Source organism: Panthera leo, chromosome D1, assembly GCF_018350215.1.
Source record: "Panthera leo isolate Ple1 chromosome D1, P.leo_Ple1_pat1.1, whole genome shotgun sequence".
In the NCBI taxonomy this organism is placed as follows: domain Eukaryota; kingdom Metazoa; phylum Chordata; class Mammalia; order Carnivora; family Felidae; genus Panthera; species Panthera leo.
This window is the reverse complement of record NC_056688.1, coordinates 89338770-89362486: the sequence shown is the minus strand read 5'-3', so window position 1 is coordinate 89362486 and position 23717 is coordinate 89338770. Positions and strand designations below refer to the sequence as shown.

At 41.8% G+C, this 23717-nt stretch overlaps 1 protein-coding gene across 2 annotated transcripts in view; it reads right to left on the bottom strand.

Annotated features, from left to right (window-relative positions):
* TRIM44 (tripartite motif containing 44) overlaps positions 1–23717 on the bottom strand; it is a 110172-nt gene that overhangs the window by 74764 nt on the left and 11691 nt on the right. Inside the window, exons 2-3 of one of the 2 annotated variants that reach the window (XM_042904151.1) lie at positions 12644–12721; positions 7654–7884 (exon numbers count right to left, since the gene is read on the bottom strand). In XM_042904151.1, coding sequence (XP_042760085.1) covers positions 7771–7884; positions 12644–12721 — 192 coding nt within the window. In that variant the 3' untranslated portion in view covers positions 7654–7770. Of the gene's footprint in view, positions 1–7653; positions 7885–12643; positions 12722–23717 lie in introns of those variants that run through there. The other variant, XM_042904150.1, reaches the window with a different exon arrangement.

Below are 23717 nucleotides of genomic sequence, written 5' to 3'. Positions count from 1 at the left end.
GGCCTCTAGTGTCGCAATTGCTTTTGATGTGTGGCTCTACCTGGGTGCTTTTCTGTTACTCAAACCATTAAGCCTCAACTGAGGCCTCTTCCTCCTCCTCAACATTTGCCTGCTGCCTGGTCTGAGTGGCCAGATATTAAGTACTATGGAAGCATTTCACGTGTTTTCCTTCAACTAGTCATCACAATGACGATACCAAGTGGTGGCAGTTATTATTCCATCAACTTTACAAATGAAGAAACTGAGGTCCAGAGGGGGTGAGAAACTCACATAGAGTAAGTGGCAGACCTGGAGTTTGAACCCACATAGTTTGACCACACATCTGCCTTTTAACCACAATATTATTCTTCCATATTCTCCCTTCAGACCTTGTCCTATTCCTCGCCTTCCCCCTTAATGACACCAGGGTTTAGGAAATCAGCCAGGCTCTAAACTCTGGAGTTCAGTTTTATTTTCTCCACCAGAGAATAGGTCTTTTGACTTAGTATCTAGAGGAGAAACGATGACACCTTTGCTTAGGCTCTTGCACAAAACGGTGGTCAATACATTCCGACTAAATGTGAGAAGCCATCCCACATCTGCCTCTCCTCCACCACAGTGGCTAAAGAAGTCTGCCCTGTATCTATGAAAACCCCTTTCTTTGCATTCCCTTCCACGACTCTCCACCAAATACCTATACCCGGTCTCCAGACCCACACTCTTCACTTTAGCTCCAACTGCCACCACCCCCCTCAGGCCCTTTAGTTCAGTCCCACTCTCACTCGTACCTCAAACTTGCTAACCAGAATCCCAAGCCCCAAAGAAATTCCGGCTGATCCTCCCTTCCCTCCTCCTTGGTGTTTAGACTTTGCTTTGTCCTAGGCAGTCCTTGTTGGCGTGTACCTTCGATTCAGGTAGGAACCCCGTATTCCAGTCAGAATACTCCAGCCTTCCTTCATTTTATGCTAGAGTGCTTCTTCCTGTGACTGTAAATTTTGGTACCTGAGCCTAAGTACTCTCTTCTTTAACAGCTTCATGCATATGAACCTGTTGTATGCTTCTTCTGAATCTCCTCCTTCATGGTTTTCCCTCCCCCAAATGCAAATATGAACATACATGTACACGCACGCATGCACATACGCTCACAGCATTAGAGGCTCAGGACCGTGCTGCCTAAAGGCTTTGTACTGGAAAGGTCCTAACAAACAACTGAAGTGAATCTGCCAGTCAGCTGTGAAGCAGATAGCAACTGTGTGCCCCTAGTCATCTGAGAGAGACATGGTCACAGCAGACTGATGAGCAGCTCTTACGGTGAGAGACGGAGATCTGGCCACGATGGTTGTGGCATCACCGCCAAGCATCCTCTCCTCCCAGGGCTGCCTGTTCATGCTGTCAGCTGCTATGACTCTATTGCCATGACAACTTGATGTGAAACCCAGGGTCACTGAAACCCAGTGGTGCTGAACTGGAGGCACCGGAGAACAGTTCAACGGGAAGCTAGGCTCACTGAGAGTCCACTCAGTCTACTGCTTGCTCTTTAGAGGCCTTTCTCCTTGCCTGACCCCAGGCTGGCAATAAAGAAAGCAATCACAAACTTCTGAACACAACTCTTCCTGAGTGAGCAGAAAAATAATTGTGAGTGACCTCCCCCCCCGCAGAAATGTGAAAGGAGTCCCCCAGAGACACCCAGGACCTGTAACAGGAGTAAGAGTCAGAGCTCCCAGTTTACCTTGTTCTCTTGCTTTTCTTCCATCTTAACCTGTGCATAAGCTAGAAAGACAGTTCTTGCCTCAGAAATTATCCTGTAGGAGGTGGGAGGTGGGAACTGACACTGAAAGTTTCAGGGGTAACTAAACAGAAATACTGTTTTCAACCCTTTTAGACTTGAATATACTAAGTAGGCCTATATTACCTGCTGAAGATTAAAGCAATTTTAAAATAAGACTTAGCCCTCCTCCTCTATTCCACTTCCCTATTTGAGCATTCTCCTTGCAAAACCACAGTTATTTGTTGGCCATCAAAACCAAACAATGGCACACCACCAAGAACACCGAGGAAAGGGCACGGAGAAAGGGCAAAACAGGTCTCCTTTGCTACATGTCAAAACGGCAAACCTCACGGAGTCTGTTGTGGTAGAGAAACAGGTTTCAGTACTGACTAATAACTGTGTTTCTGAAGCTCAGAAAGGTGAAAGTTTCGTCTGTAGAACGGAGGTAATAATATCTTTCTCACAGATATTTTTTGTGAAGTCTACACAATACACAGAAAGAACTTCGTATTCTCCGGGCACACGGGAACATCAGCAGAACTATTCTGCAGGTGCAGATGACAGTAACCATGAACGTGTATTGTGTGCCTTTTATACGGTACCCACTGAGCTCTCACAGACAAAGAGCCCCCAGTTAGTTTTCTTACAGAAGGAGAACGTACACCCTTGGGAGAGCAGATTCAGATTTCCCAAAGGAACACAGGAGGGACCTTCTCATACAACCTAGGCAGGAAGAGTAAGGATGTCAATCAGGGGCTCCTTGCCTTGGTTTCACAGGCCAGCTGTCAAGGAGCAACGTTTGTCTCTTCTAGTTTGATAAGATCAGATACAGTCTACTTCAGTGACACCAGGGCAAAACACAGCACGCGGAAAGGGTAGGTCACATTCTGCCCCACAGCTCCTAAGCACAGTCTGCCTCAATCTCACAACCTACCTCTACCATATTGTCTCTCTTCTGCAGACTGAAGCCCTATTACACCCCTGGAGCAGCTAACAGTCTGCTTACCCAAGAACCACAGGGTTCTAAGGTACTAAGTACAGTTGCGAAAATACTTTTTCGGTCCCCAAGGCCATGCTTTTTTTTTTTTTTTTTTTTTTAATGTTTATTTATTTTAGAGACAGACAGACAGAGCATGAGCAGGGGAGGGGCAGAGAGAAAGAGGGAGACACAGAATCCGAAGCAGACTGCAGGCTCTGAGCTGTCAGCACAGAGCCCGACACGGGGATCGAACCCACAAACTGTAAGATCATGACCTGAGCTGAAGTCGGACACCCAACCGACTGAGCCACCCAGGCACCGCCCCCCCCCCAAGGCCATGTTTCTAACCATCCTCCATTATTTCTTATCTCCTTCTCAAAAGTTTCCATTTTCAGGGTACTCAGTAATAAAAATGTAATATGATTAGTCCTAGCTTATGGGTGACGCTAAAGGCTCAGACAAATCAAGACGGACAGGTAACAAGTGCCAGAAGGACTCAGGTCATCTGACTCCAAAGTCTGTGCCCTTACGCCACAGAAGTAAAGAAAGCATGTCATACTCGACAGGTTTTTTTTCCCTGGAAGTCTGAACAAACTCTCTATTGGTATACTCTTCCCAACCCATTTCTGTAAGTAAAAGTTAGTAACTTCCTACAACTACTACTATTTCCACATAGCAATCATAAAAAGGCAATTTATTGGCATCATTAACCTTGGATAAGTCATTAAACCTGTTAAATCTTTGTTTCCTCCTCTGTAAAATGGGGATTATACCGTCTAGCTAATCAGGTTGAGTTAGGAATTAAGGATCTATCATAGAATTTATTTCACCAGCCGCAGAGGTAAACAGAAGCTATTCAACAAAGGTTAGTAATCATCTAAATCACTGGGTTTAACTGACCTTCTCTACACAGCCACAGACGGGTTTTGCCGTTTGGCTAAATGCAGTCAGGGGAGAGATGTGGTTCTCAAATTTTACATTTTATATATACACACAAGCATCTACATACAGACCTGAGGTAGACTGAGAGTCGCACTCTGTAACTTTAGCCTTAAGAGATCAAAGAAAACATCTTTTTTACTTGAGCAGACCTGAGTGTTATTTCCTAGCTGAATGAGAGGTAGAACTAACAGGAAAAGGGGAAGAAGGGAGAAAGAAGGAGGCCGAGGCCATTACATAAAAGTCTGGGTGGTTTTTATCGCTATTATCACAATAAAGTTTTATATCTAGGCACCCAGCCTCCTAAATTAAATGTCAAATACAATCCTGCGCTGGCAACATGAAGTGTGGCTGCTCTGGGGGAGCCCTGACAGCCCCACTCCCCTCTCCACACTGGTCACGTAATAAGTCCTTCAGGCTTTGGCAGAGAGTATATTATCAGGTCTCCCATCAGTGCAGACAGGACCTGGAGCAGGGGGAAGAGGACATCACAGTGTATTAATTTTATTAAGCCATTTAAAGCTCAATCCCTTTGCTTTCGAACAATGCTCTAGCCCACCAGGCAGCTCAGAAACCATGCCTACCGTAGTTTTAAATGCCCAGAGTTGATTTGTACGGTACTTCAATTAGGAGCTCTGGTGCTCCAATAGAAAGAGGATGGCCAAAGGGTAAAGCTGCAGGAGAAGGGGGAAGTAGGAAGAGAAAAAGAATCTCAGTGGTGTTTAAAGTCGAGACATATCTCCTAATGTGTTTCTTAAATGTGACACTTAATTTCTTCTGTGACTCTTAATTTATTTTTTTTTAATTTGGCACCAGGAAGTTTTGCTAACTACCGAGTCTGCTCCACAACAATAAACCTAACTGCTTCTATGCATTGATTTCTTATTTCTATTGGGAATATATGGACACACGGCTGTAAACTCCCAAGGCAGAGATATGTGCCTCAACTTGAACGGGCCACGTTGCTACACTGAACTAACGCCAGGCAAGGAGGCCACGCGAGGCCTAGAGCCAACCAGCCAGCCAGAAATACCAAGGGGCTCCAACTTGGGAGATTTAACTCAACTTAACCACATGCCATTATCGCTCAAAAGAGGTAGCAGTGGCCCTTCAAAGTGTCACTAATCCTGGGAAGCGTTAATTGATCAAAGTATAGAATCTAGTTAGGTATTAACAGGTGGCTTACTTTTCTCCACAGGGATCAGAAGGCCTCCTCAACTGTGGCTTGGGACACGGCCCCCACATACCCATAGCCTTCCGCTGGAAGCAGCAGTGGTTCTCAGGACTAGGAGAAAGCTAGCAGTAGCCTTCCTTCACAGGATATTGTACAAAGCACTTTAAATGGATTATCTCACTTAATCTTCCTAACAACCCTATGAAGTATGTACTATTATCCCATCTTTTGCAGCTGAACAAAACAAAAACCTGAGCAATGAAGAGATTAAGCACAGGATCTGCCCTGGGCTGGAAAAGCAGTCGACACTGGAGGTAATCTGACCAGCCGCGGTCCCATCCAGAGCCTGAGTTTCCACTAACTGTAGAATACTGCCTCCCCATGACAGAGGCTGACATCAGGTTTCTGCCCCTCATCCTTGTCTGGGGAGAAAGACAGACTATTCCCTGATGATGCTTTTAAGTGAAGGGCTGAAAAAAGGGACTGGGACAGAAATCTTTCTTCCTCTCTCAGAAGCTTTATTGAGATAGAACTCACATAATCATACAACTCACCAATTTAAAGATGCAATTCAGTGGTCTTTAGTACATTCACACAGTTGTGCAATCATCCCACAATCAATTTGAACATTTTCATCACACCGAAAAGAAACCCCCCAGCCCTTACCAGTCACCCCCACACCATTTCTCCATCTCCCTCAGCCCCAGGGAACACTGGGTCTATTTCCCACCTCTATAAATCTGCCTGTTCTCGACATGTCATATATACGGGATCACACACTATCTGGTCTCTGGGGATTGGCTTCTTTCACTTAGCATCACATTTTCGAGGGCTATCCTTTTTGCAGCTTGCAATGGGTGCTTCATTTATGTGTATCGCCCGGCAGTATCCCACTGTATGGACATACCAGGTTATAGTTACACGGTCATCCGCTGGGTGGTCTCCACATTCCAGACGGTATGATCATGCTGCTGTGACCACTGGTGTGCAGTGTTGGTGTGGACACCTGTTACCATTCCCCTTGGGTATCTATCCAAGAATGGGCTTGTTAAGTCCTATGGCAACTCTGTTTACCCCTGTGAGGAACTGCCAGACTGTTTTCCAAAGTGACTGTACCATTTCCAATGTTTCTACACCCTTGCCAAGTTGAAAACGTCTCTCTACTGGAAAAACTAGAGCCCTGTAGTCCTAAAAACTGCCAGCCAGCTCTGGCTCTGCTATCACTGCCTGGGTGACCTCCGGCAGGGGGTCCTGGCACCTCAGTTTCCTCAGCTGTTAAGCGGGGGACTGGAGATGGCCTCAGACTTTCCACTGAGCCCTACGTTTATTCGTTTAGTCACATCACGTGAGATACCCTGACCAGTGGGAAGACAGATGCTGTCAAAAGCTCAGCTTGGGGCTGACTACACACCTGCGTACCTGACTTCGCATTAACTCAGTTTCCCCTGTACCTGAATAATCTTACACGGTGACTGGCCTGCCTGAAAAAAAAAATTAACAGAATCTGCTTATGCTATTAGGAAGAAAACAGAAATGCCTTACTGGATAAAACTTCCCTTTGGCAATAATGGCATACTGGCCTTTAGGATTTTAGTTTTCCAAGTACCAGTTCAAAGACTGAAGTGGATTCAAATGATAAAAATGTTTATAAGGGATGATGTTAGATGAAAAAAGCAGGATACAAACTATGTATGCATGTGTGCGTGTGTATATATATATGCATACACACACCCACAAATACACACTCACACCAATACATACACATAGATACACACAGGATAACAGCTACACAGAGAGAGACAATAATACTAATTTTCTATTTGAAAGACCAACACCATCAACCAGTTTTCTCCTAGGTGTGTCTTCAAGTGTGAAGAAGTGACCATGTGCACCAGAATCATGCCGGCTGTGTATCACAAGAGCAGTCTCAGAACTACCCAGTTGGACGTTCTGGGTGAGGCTCAAGAATCTGCAGTCAAAAAAAGAGGCACTCGAAGCTTACAAACCAATGCAAATAGCATAAGGCTTTTTCCTTTCTTTTTGATGCTTGTCTGTTTTCCACGTTTTTCTACAGAGAGAATGTATTATTTTGATAACTGGCGGACAGGGAAAAAGGGAAGCTGTCTCGCTTTGTTTTGATAAAGGCAGGGGGACAGTGAAGGAGGATAAAGAGCATGCTTCTCCTCTTTCTGCTACTCAAGTGTCCACAGAGGAAGAAAAGGGCCACGTTTGTTTCTCAGTGGATTCTAGGCCTCAGAGCCTAGATCGGACCTGAGAAAGCACAGGCATTTTTCCCACTTGGTGTTCTACATCAATAACAGGCAAATGCTGAAACACCAGCCTGGGTTCTTCATTTAGTCAGGGCTAAATGCTCCGGGCTGTCATGGCTCCTTTGCCACCTCCCCGTACTTGTTGTTGGAAAAGGCCATCTTCCAGTCCTCGGACCCTGGGGCTGTAGGCTGCAGGACCCGGTAAAGGCAGGTAAAAGAAGAATGTGAGGGAAAAATAGTCAGTGAAGAGTCATACTGCTAAGGACGATAGCACATCTATCTACGTTTACTCATCCGTGGGTTCAACAACCGTGTGTGGGGTAAGAACAGGAAGCACCCCAATGTGGAGTCCTGCTCCCATCACTTACTAGCAAGCTATTTAACCCCGCTAAGTCTCAGATTGCTTACCCATAGAACAGGGCAAAGGATAGTATTTCTTTTCATACTGTTGTTGTAATAGATAATGTGTATCTATTACTATGGCCAGGTACCCGACTAGGGCTTGAGGGTACAGAGATAAAAAACACAACAAAACACTTCAAGATTACTACTTACAACTTCCTTTATTTTTTATGAAAAGTGCAGAAATAGGTCAGTAATTCTAATTGCTTTCCAACCAAAGAATCACTTTTGAATGAATCATCTTGATAACTGAGGCATCTCAATTCTCTGCTTCAGTTGGCTGAATAAACACTGTCCCAGTGAATGCTTCTGTCTTAGGGCAGGGCAAGGACCAGCACCGAGACCTGGCTTGACCCTGGTAAATAACAAGACACTAACAACGGGAATTCAAGTTAGATTTTGCTTACATCCATTTCTATTTGTACATGCCAAACCTACCATTTTAACAAGAGTCTGATTAGCACAGTAGAGTGAAGGACTGGGCTCTGTTCCATTCAATGATATCAGCTACTAAAATGGACTGCAAAGTTCTCTTGCAATTATAAAATGCTATGTAAATGCTAACTAAAAATAGGACAATTCTCAGATATATTTAATTTCACGTGGCCAGACAATTCTTTGGTTTCACACTTTAGTACGAACACCTTTAGAAACTGAAGAAAATACAAAAAAACAAACAAAAAAAACCCCTGTTATGCTTTAGGCAGTCTTAGTATGGCTAGCTCCCATGTTTAATCCCACTCCAGTCTGAAAGAATGTGAGCCATTTGGCTTGAGTTTAAGGCACTTTTTTGAGAATAACTTCTTAAAGATTAGTATGATTTTTTGAGACACAACTGTGTTTTTAACTACTTGTTTCAAGCACACCAGACATAGGAAACAATGAACAGCGCATCTTAGATGGAAAGAAAAGCAATCAATACTAATAGAGAAAGCCACTAATAGAGTGGCTGTTATTAACTGCATAATAAGAGGTTAGTTGGACTGAGTTTAGCATGTTATCCTTTTGGTTCAATGTTTTCTGAGAGGCTGGACAGGGGGAAGAAAGGGAAAGGAATCAATGTGTTTTCTGAGTTTTAGTTTCTTCTGGGTAGACTATGAAAGATTATTGCATAGTCACTTCATAGGAGAGCTGTGAAGAACTCAAAATGTTTTCAAGCTGTTAAAAATCCAGGTGTGGATGGACACGGACACAAGGACACAAGGACACAAGAACACACGGACGGACACACGGACACACGGACACACGGACACACACACACACACACACACACACACACACGATTAACTACATCTTTTAATTTCCCTGAAGTCTAACATAAATATAAGAAATCTACAGATAAAAATCGTGCTTTGTGCAATAAATGTTTCTGAAAAGTAGGACTGAAAAAAAATTTGTTTGCAAACTGGTTCGTATCAAACACATCAGGATGCCTTATAATTTAAAAGACCACTTCCAATGAAACAAACTAAAGATTGCTTGTTACTAAAAATATTCTCTTTCCATTGTAAACAAAGTTCTAGATCCCCAGCGATATGCACCCTTAAAACAGGGCTCACCATAGCAACATGCATGCACACAACTTAATCGGGTTCTGTGCCTTACTTCCCAACCGCCACTGGCTCTGATTCCTGTCCTCAGGCTCACCCCTAGTGGCTAGAAATTTGGTGTCCCCTGATGTTCCTCTGGTTTTAGAACTCAGCCCACTCCTGTACCATGGCATGAGCCTCCGTCACCCTCTTAAATCCTGACCAGAACTCTTCTCCCTCTTTCGGGCCTTGGTGTTTCTCTGCTGGACATGGTGCCTTACAGGAATCCTGTCCTCTCAGGCAGCCTCGGTGTACCTCCCTCTCCTCTCCTCTGCCCCCTCAGCTCAATTTGTTTGTTTTCTAAGTCTGAAGTTTTATGTATCTCATTTTTTTTTTTGAAGTTGAAATCGCTTAGATTTATTTATAAGGGCTCTTCTGGCCATCTGCTGAAAGGAATGAAAAAAAATCAAAACAAGAGGGAAGGAAAATCACTAAGGTCCACCATAGTCTCTAATCACCACAGACCCACTGAATCAGCAACCATGGGGGGTGGGCCCAGCACTCTGTATTTCATAAGTCCTCCAGGTGATTTTTAAAACATTAAAGGTTAAGAACCACTGGTCTGAAAGAAAAAGGGGCATCGGACAAATATTTAGGACAAAATGAGGCTTCTCATTCAGAATAATTAAGTCTACATTATTGATACAGAAGTATACCCAAGATATTCTGTGTAATAAAACCACAGGTATAGTGTATTTCTTGTAAAAAAATCTTAGAAGTATATTTCCACATGGAAAAACTGTCTAGAAGGTTACACACCAAACTGTTAGTAGTGGTTAGCTTGGGGGAGATTCACTTGACTTTTCCTTTATGGATATCTGTATTTTTTAATCTATAAGCATATATTATTTTATAATTTTAAAAAATGGTTAATCTAGTCATCTTCCACTCCTCTCTGACAAAACTCAGAGGTAAAAATTAACTCAGTCCCCTGTAGATTTCAGTGTCTGGACTAATGAAGCTTTGTGATGCTTTAGGGAATTCTAGAGGAAGTGAGGCAGAGATAGTGCTCAGTGCTCCATGACTCAAATCAGTGCTTCTATGAAAAGCTCCTGTGCCAGGAAATGACAGGTCATAAAGCCTGAGAGATTCTGTCCCTCTTAAATAGGCCACCTTAAAAAAGATATGGTGGAGTTCTGAGGGAAAGCAGAACAAACTAAAAACTTCTCTCGGAAGACGACTATTTATTTGTTGCAAAAATGATATATATAGTGTCCCATTTCCCACACACCCCCCTTAGTGATCTGACATTCATTCTGCAATTACAGTGGTCCTTCTTCAAGCTAGCTCTGGGTCCATATAGCATATGTATACGGGAAACTGGAATGGGGCTTGAAAATAAAATAGATTGGTGGAAATAATCTGGGACAAGATAAAGAGAAGATAAGAGAGGTGAGTGTGTATGCACATATCCAAGATCAAGTCTGGTCCTAACAAACATCCTTTAGCTTATGATGCATCATGGGAAAATCCTGAGGCTTCCAGGAGTTGCTCCCATGGGACCACTCAATTTTTTCACCTCTGGCAAGCTTCCCATTAGAAGCACTATATGCATCCATAAAGGACCCCAAAGCACTTTACTTGTATTATCATCATGCACAGAAGCCACTCAATGTAATCTGTACACGTCCTCTTGCTCCATCACTGCCCACAAGCATGTGGGTGTGGCAGAAACAGAAAACACAGTTGTCTCCTTCAGGATAGACGTTGCCCCAGAAACCAGAGAAACTCAGTTAAAAAAAAAAAAAAAGCTTTCAGTAATCTTTAATAATTAATTAGCTCATCTTCACTTAAAGAAAACTACTCATACCAGGGGTCTTTCTACTCTGAGCTAAGAAAATTGATGAAGGCCACCCCGATATTTTTCTATCAAGATCCTCTCTATCTCTGGAACCCTAACTATACCAGAAGATAAGAGATATTACCAATGTTCCAATACTGTCGATGCTATATGAAGAGAAAATTATTTTGCAGATTCAGGACCACAGCCACCTTTTGAAAAGCCTGTCATTGTCTGTGACTCTGCCCTGATAGTGTTTCCAATTAGAAAATCGAGGCACAATGTGATTAGAAGATAGAAAGGAGGGCTTGGTCTGCAGCATGACATAAAAGAAAGAGCACAGCTACTGGAGTCAGTATCAATCGCAGCTTTAAATTATACTAGATTCAGGGCAAATGGCCCTAACCTCCCTAAGCCTCAGTGTCTTTATCAATAAAATGGGAATAATAAGCTACTCTACCAGGTTGTTGCAAAAATCACAAGAATTTAATTCAGGGGGAATAAGAAGCGTTTAATGGGCAGAGAGTTTCAGTTTGGAATGATGAAGAAGTTCTGGAGATGGACGGTGGTGGTGGTGATGGTTGGACAACAATGTGAATGTACTTAATGAGACTGAACCATACAGTTAAAAATGGTTAAAGGGGTAAGTTTCATTATGTACATTGTACCACAATTTTTAAAAAAGGAATGTCAGGCTCCCAGCACAGTGTCTGGCTCCCAGTGGGTACTCAAAAAATGCTAGTCTATTCACCATATGAAGAACTTTAAATAAAAAAAATAAAAAAATAAAAAAAAAAAGGTAGGGGATACAAAACGTGAAACAAAATTGTGCTCTTTTCCCTATTTAATTGTGAGAGGCTCTGATTGTCAGGAGAGCCAGCTGGCATCGATACCAAGTAGTGCCACAGTAAGTCTCCGGGTAGGAGAAGGGAGGCTGTGTTAGTCATAATCCCTCCGGCATGTTCAGTTCCCAGTCCACCCCCACCCTGGTATGGAATCTCCCAGAATATCAATCCTACAGCTCCTAACATCTTGCAAAGAAAGCTGGGAAGCTGAAACCATTTCCCAGACCAGACTCGAGGTCATGAGGACAAAAGCATTCGCAGTGGCAGCTGGTTCCTGTAAGTGGCAGAGAGACAAGACGCGAGTGCTGAACACCAACTGGAAAAGTCTGGAGCCTGTTCCAGTCCCCAGCATTAAGCTGATCAGTACCTCGGATGCCTTTGGCTGAATTAAATGGGCACAAAGGACAGTAGTCTCAAAGGCCTGTTAAAGGAAGATTAAAAATGCACTTGTCTGCAGTTCAGAGAAAACAATTAATGATTATGTGTTTTAAGTCATAAAACAGAGAAGGGAAAAAACAGATGACTTATCTCTAGGCATATGAGAACAATGCTTCTGATAGGCAGACTTAATTAGATCTTTTTTTTTTTTTTTTTTCAACGTTTTTTATTTTATTTTTGGGACAGAGAGAGACAGAGCATGAACGGGGGAGGGGCAGAGAGAGAGGGAGACACAGAATCGGAAACAGGCTCCAGGCTCCGAGCCATCAGCCCAGAGCCTGACGCGGGGCTCAAACTCACGGACCGTGAGATCGTGACCTGGCTGAAGTCGGACGCTTAACCGACTGCGCCACCCAGGCGCCCCAATTAGATCTTGATGCGACGTTCAGATAGATGATCATTAACATCCCTAGAACTTAGCTCAAGGAGAACGAAATACTTGGAGTACCAATACCAGATCAATTCCAAAACAATACTTACTTTAGGATCTGAGCTCTTGAACTTTAACCTTTCCACCAACTCTATCATAGCCGCCTTCAGTCCGCCAGAGTCTTTGCTCTAGAAGAAAGAAAAGTCAGGGGTCATTAGACAGTGTTTTGTTGCTCTTTCAAACACAAATAGCATTTCATGGGACAATGAAATGGAAAGCAATTTTTTCTTCTTATTAGCCAAGAGAACTAAACGACTAAGGAAAGCTGCACTGTCCCTCTTCCTCTATTGGACAAAGAGGGTCGGGACATAAATTGCCCACTGACCTGAGAGAACTACTGGAATGAAAACTAAATGCAATTTGTACAGGCTGACACATTGCTTCATCTTAGGGTTCAACTGCGCCAGTGCTCACTGAGGGCTGAGGGTCTGAAAAGAGATTTTGATCTGGGATGTCCATTTTATGACTTAGTGGTTTTTATTTTGAACTTCTACATGCCAATTACAGAAGTATACAGTATTAAATATTCTTGTAAAAATAAAAACAAAGAAAATGCCCCGAGACTTCAAATGGTATTACAGTGTGCTGTTGAGTACAGGCTTTTGAGTCAGACATGTAAGGTTTCAAATTTGGGGTCTGTCATTAACTAGTTGACTAACCTCAGATAAATTACTTTCTCAAAACCTTCTCCCCTTCTATAAATGGGGATAATAAGCAGCATTATTTTGAGACTTCACTAGAACAGTGTAAAGGTATTTGCTCAGTATGTGGCACTTAGTAAGTGCTCAATAAATGTGTTATTATTGTTATTTCATTAGAATGATTAGAGTAACACAATCCAAGAGAAATGTAATGTAAGCCATAAATGCAAGCCACATATGTAATTTTAAGAGTTCTAGTAGCCACAGGGGCGCCTGGGTGGCTCAGTTGGTTAAGCTCAGACTTCGGCCTAGGTCATGATCTCGCAATTCGTGAGTTCGAGCCCCGTGTCAGGCTCTGTGCTGACAGCTTGGAGCCTGGAGCCTGCTTCAGATTCTGTGTCTCCCTCTCTCTCTCTGCCCCTCCCCTGCTCATGCTGTCTCTCTCTCTCTCTCTCTCAAAAATAAATAAATGTTAAAAAAAAAAAAAAGAGTTCTAGTAGCCACAAAAATAAAGTGAACTTAATTCTAGTATATTTAACTCAGAATACCCAAAATATTATCACTGCAACATGTAATTTCAACATGAGATATTTTATACATATTTTTCATACTAAGTCTTTGAAATCTAGTGTGTATTTCACAAATGCAGCCCAATTCAATTTGGACAAGCCACATTTCAAGTCCTCGAAAACTATAGATAGCTAGTAAGTACTGTGTTGGTCAACACAGACTCAGTGAATGGACTCTACAGGCACACAGCCTGGACTCAAGTCCCAACTCTACCACTGGCTGTGTGACCCAAGGCAACTTAGCCTCTCTACACTTCTATTTCTTTACCTGTATAACACGAAGCTAATAACAATACTTGCTTCATGGGGTTATATCAAGATTAAATGAACTAGTATACGTTAAGGTGCTTAGAAAAGGACTTGGAACATGGTAAATGCAACAGATACATGAGACACTTTTATTATTGTTGTCTATCTGCCTCATAATGTTTTAAACTCCTTAAGGGTAAGAACTACATCCATCGCTGCATCTATGCCCAGCATCAAGAAGGGTTTGAAAAAGTCTACTGAACAAATGAATGAATATGCAATCTGAAAAAAATGAATGACCTAATTATAATACATGTGTAGCACACTCTAAAATCACATAAATTAGCTTATTTTATCTCAACTCCTTTGTGGGGTACGGTAGGATCATCACCCACATTTTACCAGTGAAGAAAAGGAAGCATGAGGAAGTAAAATGATGGTCATTTTTATGGGGAAAAGGATAATAAAGAGGTACAATATAAACAAACACTACAAATATCTGTTACTCAAAATTGGTCTCAGAATCAGTGATATTTTCCAAATTTGCAGAACCAATTCCAATTCCTCTAAAACAGGCAATACTTAGTAAGACCCCTTAAAGTAGATTAAAATAGACTAAAGGCTCAATGTTTTTTCCCCTCTAACTCTCTTTCTCTTCCAAGTCTATCCAGTAAAAGCCTGGTGTAATACGACTAGACTGGTATCTGCTTTAGATGTGCTCTCTAAACACAGAGTAGTTGACATTCCCATCCTAGCTGTGGTTCTAAATTTTAATAATTTGTAGTTTTAAAATGATGGTTCACAACTCTCCAAATTTCATCACCAATTTAAATCCTTAATCTCTGTGGTCTCACAGCAGACAGTTGGGAAAAGGAATCCAGAGGTCACATACCAGAGAGTTGGGTGAGACCGAAATACCTAAAAAAGGGTTAAGTCGCCAGACACAATCCTGCTTTTATGAGATGATCAAACAATAAAGCCTGTCTGGTGATATCATTTCTCTAACCTGCTTCTCATTGGCTGAACAAGCAGGTCACTTGTCCCTGGAAAGCTCTCTTCCCCCACATCCCAGCTGCCAGCGCCCAATTTAAGCTCTTAAGCAAGAGCCCTGATATATTATGACTTCCCCCCCGGCTCTAGACAACAGAAAGGAATGCACCAAAACTGTGCCTTAAAACATTCAGAAAAGAAATGGAACGACGAAGGAATCCCTAAGAAGCAGACAGCCCCTTTGCAGGCAGACGTGCCTTGTGTGGAGAGATAAGGGAACCCTTAGCCTTCTCTCATAAAAATACAGTGTGTCAGCAGAATCCTTCCTCCTCTTCACCAAGCATCAGCAGCACTGCCTACCCAGGGGAGAGACAGAGGAAGATGCACAGATATTCTCCTTTCAGGAAATTCACCCATTCCACCCCCACCCCACTCTTTTTGAGAATTATTCTCAGAGATTAACTGGGGTCTATATTGAGCCAGCTATACTCAGCCTCTAAACGGGTGGTGAAGAAAACATGCCCCAATGGCTTCCCCCCCCCCCATTAAAATAAGCAGATGGTTAGAAGGGAGAGGCTCCTCTGGGCAGACCTGCCCCCAACAGCTGCAAGGCTGGGGCAAAAGTCCAAGTGGAAGACCCTGTCCCCAGATTCACCTCGTTTCTTTCCCCACACACCAGCCCCTTCCTGCACCTGAAAAAGCCTTGTGCACAGATGTGAAAACTAGTGCACCCAAGCTCTGGGAACATCTCTCTCAAGGAGTTACCCTTGGCCACATCTGGGATCTAGTTATACACATTCAGGGGTAGAATCTAACGGCTTGATCCATCTTCGGAGGAACAGACTCAGAAAGAGGCTCTACAGGCCTCAAAAACAGATTCAAGATATTTCATCAGGTAATTCTTGAGTCCTGGATACTTGGGAGAGTAGTCACGAAGGGGATGGCGAAAGGAAGGGCCCTCTACAGCATGCTACGTAGGGTAGAAACACAGGGTTATCTAGGTCTGAGGTGGCATTTGAATTTGCATGTCCCCAAAGCATAGAGTAGTATGTTTTAGTTAATCATCTGTTTGCAAAAGGTAACCAGGATAGGAAACTATACCCTCATACTTCCCTACTGTGGGGGGAGAGAACTACTGCCTATGAAGCTGTGTTCTATTTGAGAAGTGGACCATAACAGTAAGAATAGCCAGGCTAATTCTAACCCTGTAGATATCTGGTTCCATAAATGGCCAGATTCTACTGTGTCACTCCTGCAGCAGGCATTTTGAGTGGCAAAGTGAGAGTCTCCTGATACTGCTCTCCTCCACCTCCATCCCACCCAATACCTTCCAAGAACACAGGAGTTCAATGTAAGCGTATCTTGTTTACACATCTCTCTCCTTCCCTGAAAGAATGTAGAACACAAAGAGACAATTGCTATGTTGTGACACCCGACTCTTAGAGTTTGATCAATCTGTGGAGAGTAACATCCTTCAGAAAAGTCAGCTCATAAGGGTGAGTCATAATAAAGCCAAAGAAAGGAAAAATGCCTTACACTGGAAGGTGTTCTTTACTCTCCAAAGCACTTTCATATGCTCTTTCATTGGCATTTCACAACAGACTTAAAAACTAGTATACTCGCACTTCACAGCCAAGAAAATGGCTCGTGGAAATCAAATGAGGAACCCAAAAATCACACGGCTCATACACTTTGTCAATGGCATTTCACAGTGACACAGTAACTAAGAGGTGCTATGTTCTCACTTTACAATGGTGAAAAAATGGTTCTGTGGAAGTCAAATGAATACCCAAATGATGCCCCCAAATCACAAAGCTAGTCAGTAGCAAAACCAGGATCAGAATGATTCAAATGAAAAAGATTGAGATATATATATAACAGAAGAGATTGGTGTCAAGAATACCTAAGAAAATACAAAAGGGATTCCTATAAACAAGTAAAAGTCAAATATGCCCCAGAGAAATCCAAACATAGGATAAGAACATAACAGAAATGTAGAATGGCTAATAAACATCTGAAAAGATGTAAAAGATGCTCAAACTTCTTGCAATTAACATATTTTTTATTCATCACATTGAAAAAAAGTTCTGGGGGTGCCTGGGTGGCTCAGTGGGTTAAGCGTCAGACTCTTGAGCTCAGCTCAGGTCATGATCTCGTGGTTCAGGAGTCAGGCCCACATTGGGCTTTGCACTGATGGCGCAGGGCCTGCTTGAGAGTCTGTTTTCTTCTCTCTGCTTCTTCTCTACATGTGCACTTGCTCTCTCTCAAAATAAATAAATAAACTTAAAAAACTGATAATACGAAGCGATGAGGGGCTTTGGTGAAACTAGGAACTCTGCTACATACCTGGATTCAAGGCAAGACATAATGATTTTTTTTTTTTAAAAACCTTGCAAAAGGAAACATAGTATACCTATCATTTATTTAAAAACAAACAAAACTATTACTTTTTATGGGTGCTATGTATGTATGTAAAAGACCTGAAAGAAATGACTGCAGGTGCTGGTATTACAGATAGTAGTAGGAAGGGTCGTACATTTAGCTAAACGTATTCCTATTGTCTATTTAAGATTTAGTATCCATAAAGGTGGGAGTGAGGGAGGGAGGATAGGCCTACAGCTTAAGTACCTCTCTACATGAGTTTGCTTAAATAAATACTAGGGCACTGTTCCCCTTATACTGCAAACATATGAATCAGCAGGTAATAGGTTTCTTTACCTGGTGTTCATGTAACGATTCCAGGGAGTTAGAAATCCCTAAAATTGTATGCAAAATTTGGAATGTACTGCACTTTTCTAGGGAAAGGGGCTTAGTTTTCCTCAGAGCACCAAAAAAGTTTAACTTTCCTAGTGCAAAGACAATTGCACACAAAGAAAGAAGACCCAGGTTCTAGTCCTACTTCTGCTACTAACCACAGTGTGAGCCTGGGAAAGTCATTTTATATCTTTGGGTTTCTGTTTCTCAATATGTGAATAAAGAAAATGGACCAAATCAGAATCTACAAATTTGTAGCCTGCAGCCTACAGAATTTTTTTTTTTTTTTTTTTTTTTTTTTTTACTTTTTAGAGTGTTGTCCCACATAGCATACTGGGAATTTTAAATTAGTTGCCAGCATTTAAAAATCAGGAGATAAGCTAGAATCGTGTTCTGTCGAGGACAAAACACAATTCTAGCTTCTTTGGAAAATCTAAAAGACCTGATTTATACTGGGCTTCCATTCTCATACAGCAGCAACCGGCTGAGTAAGGACCAGCTATCTGCCTTCTACCAGGCAAGCTCTCTCCAGTTTGCCATAGTCACCCTCATTGGCTTCTCTCATTTACATTACCTTCCTGGTCCTGCAGACATCTGAAGTGGCTGTCCCTGGAGGCAACACTGAAAAGTTCTCTACCTCTAAGGGTCCTCGTATTTGAACACCAAAAGTTGGGAGGTCTTTCTTCACAGGGGTTGAGAACACCTCATCAACACATGTCCATCCAGTCACCTCCAAAATAAAAAAATAATGTAGCTCATTCTAATGTAAATGTCCTTTGAAAAAGCGTAAGGGCAGAAACAAAGGTGGAATACGGTAGGTGAAAGCGGCATCAGAGCTCAAGAAGTATCTCTTGACTTTTGTCTCTTGACAAGAAGTATCTCTGTAGTTTTATGGGAGTTAGTCTAGTCTAATGCCAATAACCAGCTGGACACCAAAAGAACAATCTGTCAGTAGAAATGCAAATGTTAATCACTTAAACATCCTCAACTGGTTCCTAAGTATTGACTTCTGCATTACAAAAAAATCAGAAGATACCGAGTTCAGAAAGCACACTGGCTGGCTGTTTTGGTTTTTTTCCTATCCCACTGGCTTTGTGTTGGTAACATGCTTTAAAAAAAAAAAAAAAAAAAAAAAAAAAATCAACCCAACTTTGTTATTTTTACAAAAAGAGGTTTTTTGGGAAAAACAGTGGAAGAGGGCTAAAGACAGAATATACAACAAGTCCTCCTAAGGAGTCAAATCAGAAAGCAAAGCCTTGTCAAAAGGAAATGAAGCTGAGTTTTTGTATCACCACGCCATGCATAAAAATTCTTTACTGTCTTCAACATGACTTGATTTTCCAGCTCCAAGTCCACTCCTATGTTGGGCGACCACCTTCATACAGTTGCTCAGATCCAAAATCATTTCTTGGTCTAAGGAACCCACCACCAAGTCTTTCTAAACCTAACTCTAGAACATCTGCCGCCTCCAACTACTCTTCACGGTCCACACTACTCCTCGGGCCAAGCAGTAACACCGCCCCCGTTCTCGATACCCTACCGGCCGTTCTCCACACAGACACGGTGGTGAAACCGTAAGAACACAGGCCATGTTGTTCACACCCTTTCTTAAACAGTCTATGGCACTCAATCCTCATCATGGCCTACCTCATCGAGGTAATCAGACCTTATCTGTTACTATTGTTCCTTCATCCCCTACCCTTACTCATTTATTCTCCAGCCATCCTTTTTATCTTCCAGCAAGCTTATTCTGGCCTCGAGCCTCCTCACATTCTACTCCCTCCACATGAACCACTATGCCTCCAGATCTTCCCATCACTGGCTCTAACTCTACCCAAGTCACTACCCTCGAAAAACTCCTCAGATCCTTAAATAGCTTCCCTCTCATTCCCCATCCTGGTCAGTCTCCTCTCCTTCTCCTAGTTTCTTATTCACGGTATTTATCATTATTTGAAATACTATTTACTGTTGAACTTCCTCATGTCTGTTTTGCTCATACAATACGAGCTCCATGAGAGCAGGGACTTAGAACTACTTACTGTTAAATTCCCTGCTGTCCAAAAATACTCCACACCTGATTAAACGAATAGAGCAAAGAAAAAAATCATCACGCTACTAACTTTAAACACTACATAAAAACATCTCAATAAGTACTCTACCTCAAAGAACGGTGATAAAAATTAAATAAGATAACGTGGGAAGCTTATAGTAAGGAATTTAACACATACTAAGTTCTCAATAAGTTTTAGTTACTGTTGTTTGTTATTATTAATTGAATAACAACATACTGAGGGACTAGTAAGTACCAAGTACCAGACTCGAGAAGTGATAAATGGAAAAAAAATGACAAAATGATCTGTTATTAATCAAAATACTGTGTAAAATATCTAAGAGGAAAACTTCAGATAGAAGAGAAAGAACAGTTTTAGAATACTCAGAAAGTATTAAATGCTTTCATACAGAAGGTAAACATCAGAATGTGCTGGTACAACATTCAAGTTTAAATCTAAGTGGGAATAATTAAAACGTGGGAGTAGAGGCAACAGGAGGTGGTGGAAAGAACATGTACTTTGGTATCAGACCTGGATTCAAATGCTAGTCCTTCTACTTATTAGCTAGGTGACCTTCTGCAAAGCTCAAGCTCTTTGAGTATCAGTTTTTTCATCTGTAAAATGAGAACCATAATATAACTTATTGTGGGAGTTATACCGAGATCAACTGAAATAATGAATGAAAAGCACCTGACCTAAAACCACTCAGTAACTATTATTATTATATTCTCATCTCCAGAAAGAGCCTCAAAATTCAACAGCAGACAAGAGTTTCTAGACCTCCTTAGTTTTATAACCTCAGCCAAAGATTAGCATTTTCATTCTTCGTGCACGTTAAGTCAGAGTCTACCACTCAACACAGGTTATACCCTACCAGGGTTCAGGCTGACCCAAAGAACAGAGAGGAGAGCAGAGGGGTGCCTACACTACCTCTCCCCTACTGGAGAGAAAATGGAGGCTATTTTCTAACCAGAAAGTAAAGGGTGTATTGCCTCTGCCTCCCCTCTGCTTCTATAAAAATTTCCCACAGTTCAGAAAGTAAAACAGAATTTAAAGAGGACAACCAGCAAGACTTGTGAACCTAAAATTAGACCTACCAGCTGTGTTTTGGTTAGCTAGTGCATAAGGCACCAGCAGGACACTGAAACATACAGGAGCCTCTTCTCAAAGATAAGGTTTTCACCAGACTATCTTGCCACCAGAATAGAGCAGGCAGAAGGAGCAGAAGGAGAGGAGGCTGAACACTTTTCACCCAAAGAAACTTGGTGTCCAGAACTTCTACTGCTGCCAGACTAATCGGTCTGGAATTGAACTCAGAACAGAACCTTAGATGGCTTTATAATGGTAATAAGAATAAGACCTACCAATTGCTGAGGGCTTATTATATTCCAGGCACTATGCTAGCCTCTCTACATGTATGATCTTTGTTTATTTTTCACTATAACCCAATAAGGAGAAACAATTAATAGCCCATGTTACAGACGAGGAAACCAAGACTCAGAGAGGCTGAATTATCCAACACGACACAGCTAATAAGTACTCAAAAGCACAGACTGCAAAGCCAACTGATGCAAGACTGCTTGGCCCTTCATATTTATTGTCCCATTTTCCCTTAGTAACAGACCCCAGCTTTTAGCTGGACACAGCCTAGAGAAAACATCTCCCCTGCAACTAGATAAGGCCACAGGACTGAATTCTGGCCAGTGAAACATAAGCAGCAATGTATACAACTTCTAGAGGGTTTCCTTAAAATGGAGAGGCGTTCCCTTCTTCACCTTCCTGTGCCTGCTATCCTGGAACCTGGATGTGCTGGCTGGAACACCAGCAGTCAACTTGGTCCATGACAATGACTACACCCTAAAAGTAGCAGAGCAGAGCTAGAAACAACCTAGATTCCTAATAACTTCACAGTTTCTCCATACTAGCCTTAGACTGCTTACATCCACATCCCTTTGACACAGGGAGAAATAAACATCTATCTTTTATTTTGGATTTTGCTATTATTTGGGATTCTTCCAAATTATTTCATTATTTTAGATGCAGCTGAATTAATGGAAACACTGATATACTAAATCATGCAATACTGTCTCTTTCAGTTTTTCATTGACACCCTAGGACTAGATATTTCATATCACATATTTACCAAATATTATATGTACATCTACTACTCAACAGGCACTGTGCTAGGTACTGGGAACACAAAGATAAATAACATAGAAGAGTGGCCCTAGAAGAGTTTATAACCCACATTAGACATGAAAAGATATAACACTGATACAGTACGGTATTTAATACCACAGTAAATATGCATAGGCTGTTGCTATGGGAACATAGAGAAGGGGTACCTAACAGTATCTAGTCTGTATTTACCTAGTAAAATCCTATCCATCCTTTCCACCTCGAATACCACTTCTGCCAAGAAATCTTTCCTAATTCCATGCTTACAGATGAGGTTAATTTCTCTTTTCTTTGAACCCCCATAGCATACTATTTGTACCTCTCCTCTAACATTTACACACAAACAAGCACATGAAGACTATCTCTCCTACTAGACTATAAGCTTCCTAATGTCAAAAACTTGTCTTTATTCTCAATATACATCATACAGCTCACCAAAATGACTCAAAAATTACTCAGATAAATAAGATTAACTTAAAAATACCAGTCTTTAACAATAAGCTAAGTATATGCTGTAGTTTGTACACATTAAAATGAATGTCTTCTTTAATCTTTTACTGAAGTTAAAGGGTTACCCTGCTACCTGATCAAAAACTAAACACATCTAAACTAAGTTTAGCACATAATGAAATGTTGAATAAGAATATGGTTATTTGGCCTACATTATGGAGAGAGCTTTAGCATATTTGAAGAATTTTGTTTTTTTCATTCTTGATTTATTTTGTGACATCTAAAAAGGGTATCAATATTGGTATTTTTTTTCTTTGATGCCATGTTGGCTTGATCCTGATCATAGTGATACACACACACATACACACACACACACACACACACACACACCCAAAACAAAACACACATACAAGGGATTTAAGTCTCCTAGGGCCACAGTTCTGTTTCTTCCCCCATTCTCATCTCTACCCCACATATCAGGACTGAAGCTTTCATTTCACCTATTCCTTGTATATATTCTTTCCCCTCTTCTGAGAGGTCCGTGAGCATCTGTGCTTCTTCCTGTCACATACGTTTAGACTCTGGCTCTGGATATTAAAATAACCAACAGGGACAGGAATGTGAAACTGAGCTGGTCATCTCAGGCTGAACTGTTATTTCAAGCAGAAGACACAATGAGCACTGACACAGATCCACCTCTGGCTTCTCAGTCCTGGGTCGGACGCAAGGGAAGAGAAGAAGTGGGTGCACCAGTGAATAGGCAGGGCGACTTCCATGCTACAGGCTGTAGTTAAGAGAAGCTGGTGCCACAGGCACACAGTCCTTAATTCTCAGAGGGGTTTAAGAATTATAAGACTACTGCATCAGCAACCTTACCCTGAAAAGCAATAATCTAAAAATATAAAATGCCCATTAACCCACTCTATTTTGTTTTCTGGTTTTGTTTGTAAAGTTTATTTATTTTGAGAGAAAGAGAGGGAGAATCCCAAGCAGGCTCTGCACTGAAAGTGCAGACGCGGGGCTCGATCCCACGAACCATGAGCTCGTGATCTGAGCCAAGATCAAGTCAGACACTCAACCAACTGAGCCACCCAAACACCCCAACCCATTCTATTTTGATTGAAAGGTCAGGGAAGAGAAAAAGAGGGCACTGGATTCTTGGGAGAAAGAAAAGGAGAAGCCTGGACCTTTTCTGTGAAGAGTCAGCTGTTAAGACTCCTGGCTAAGCTTGCTCACTTTCCA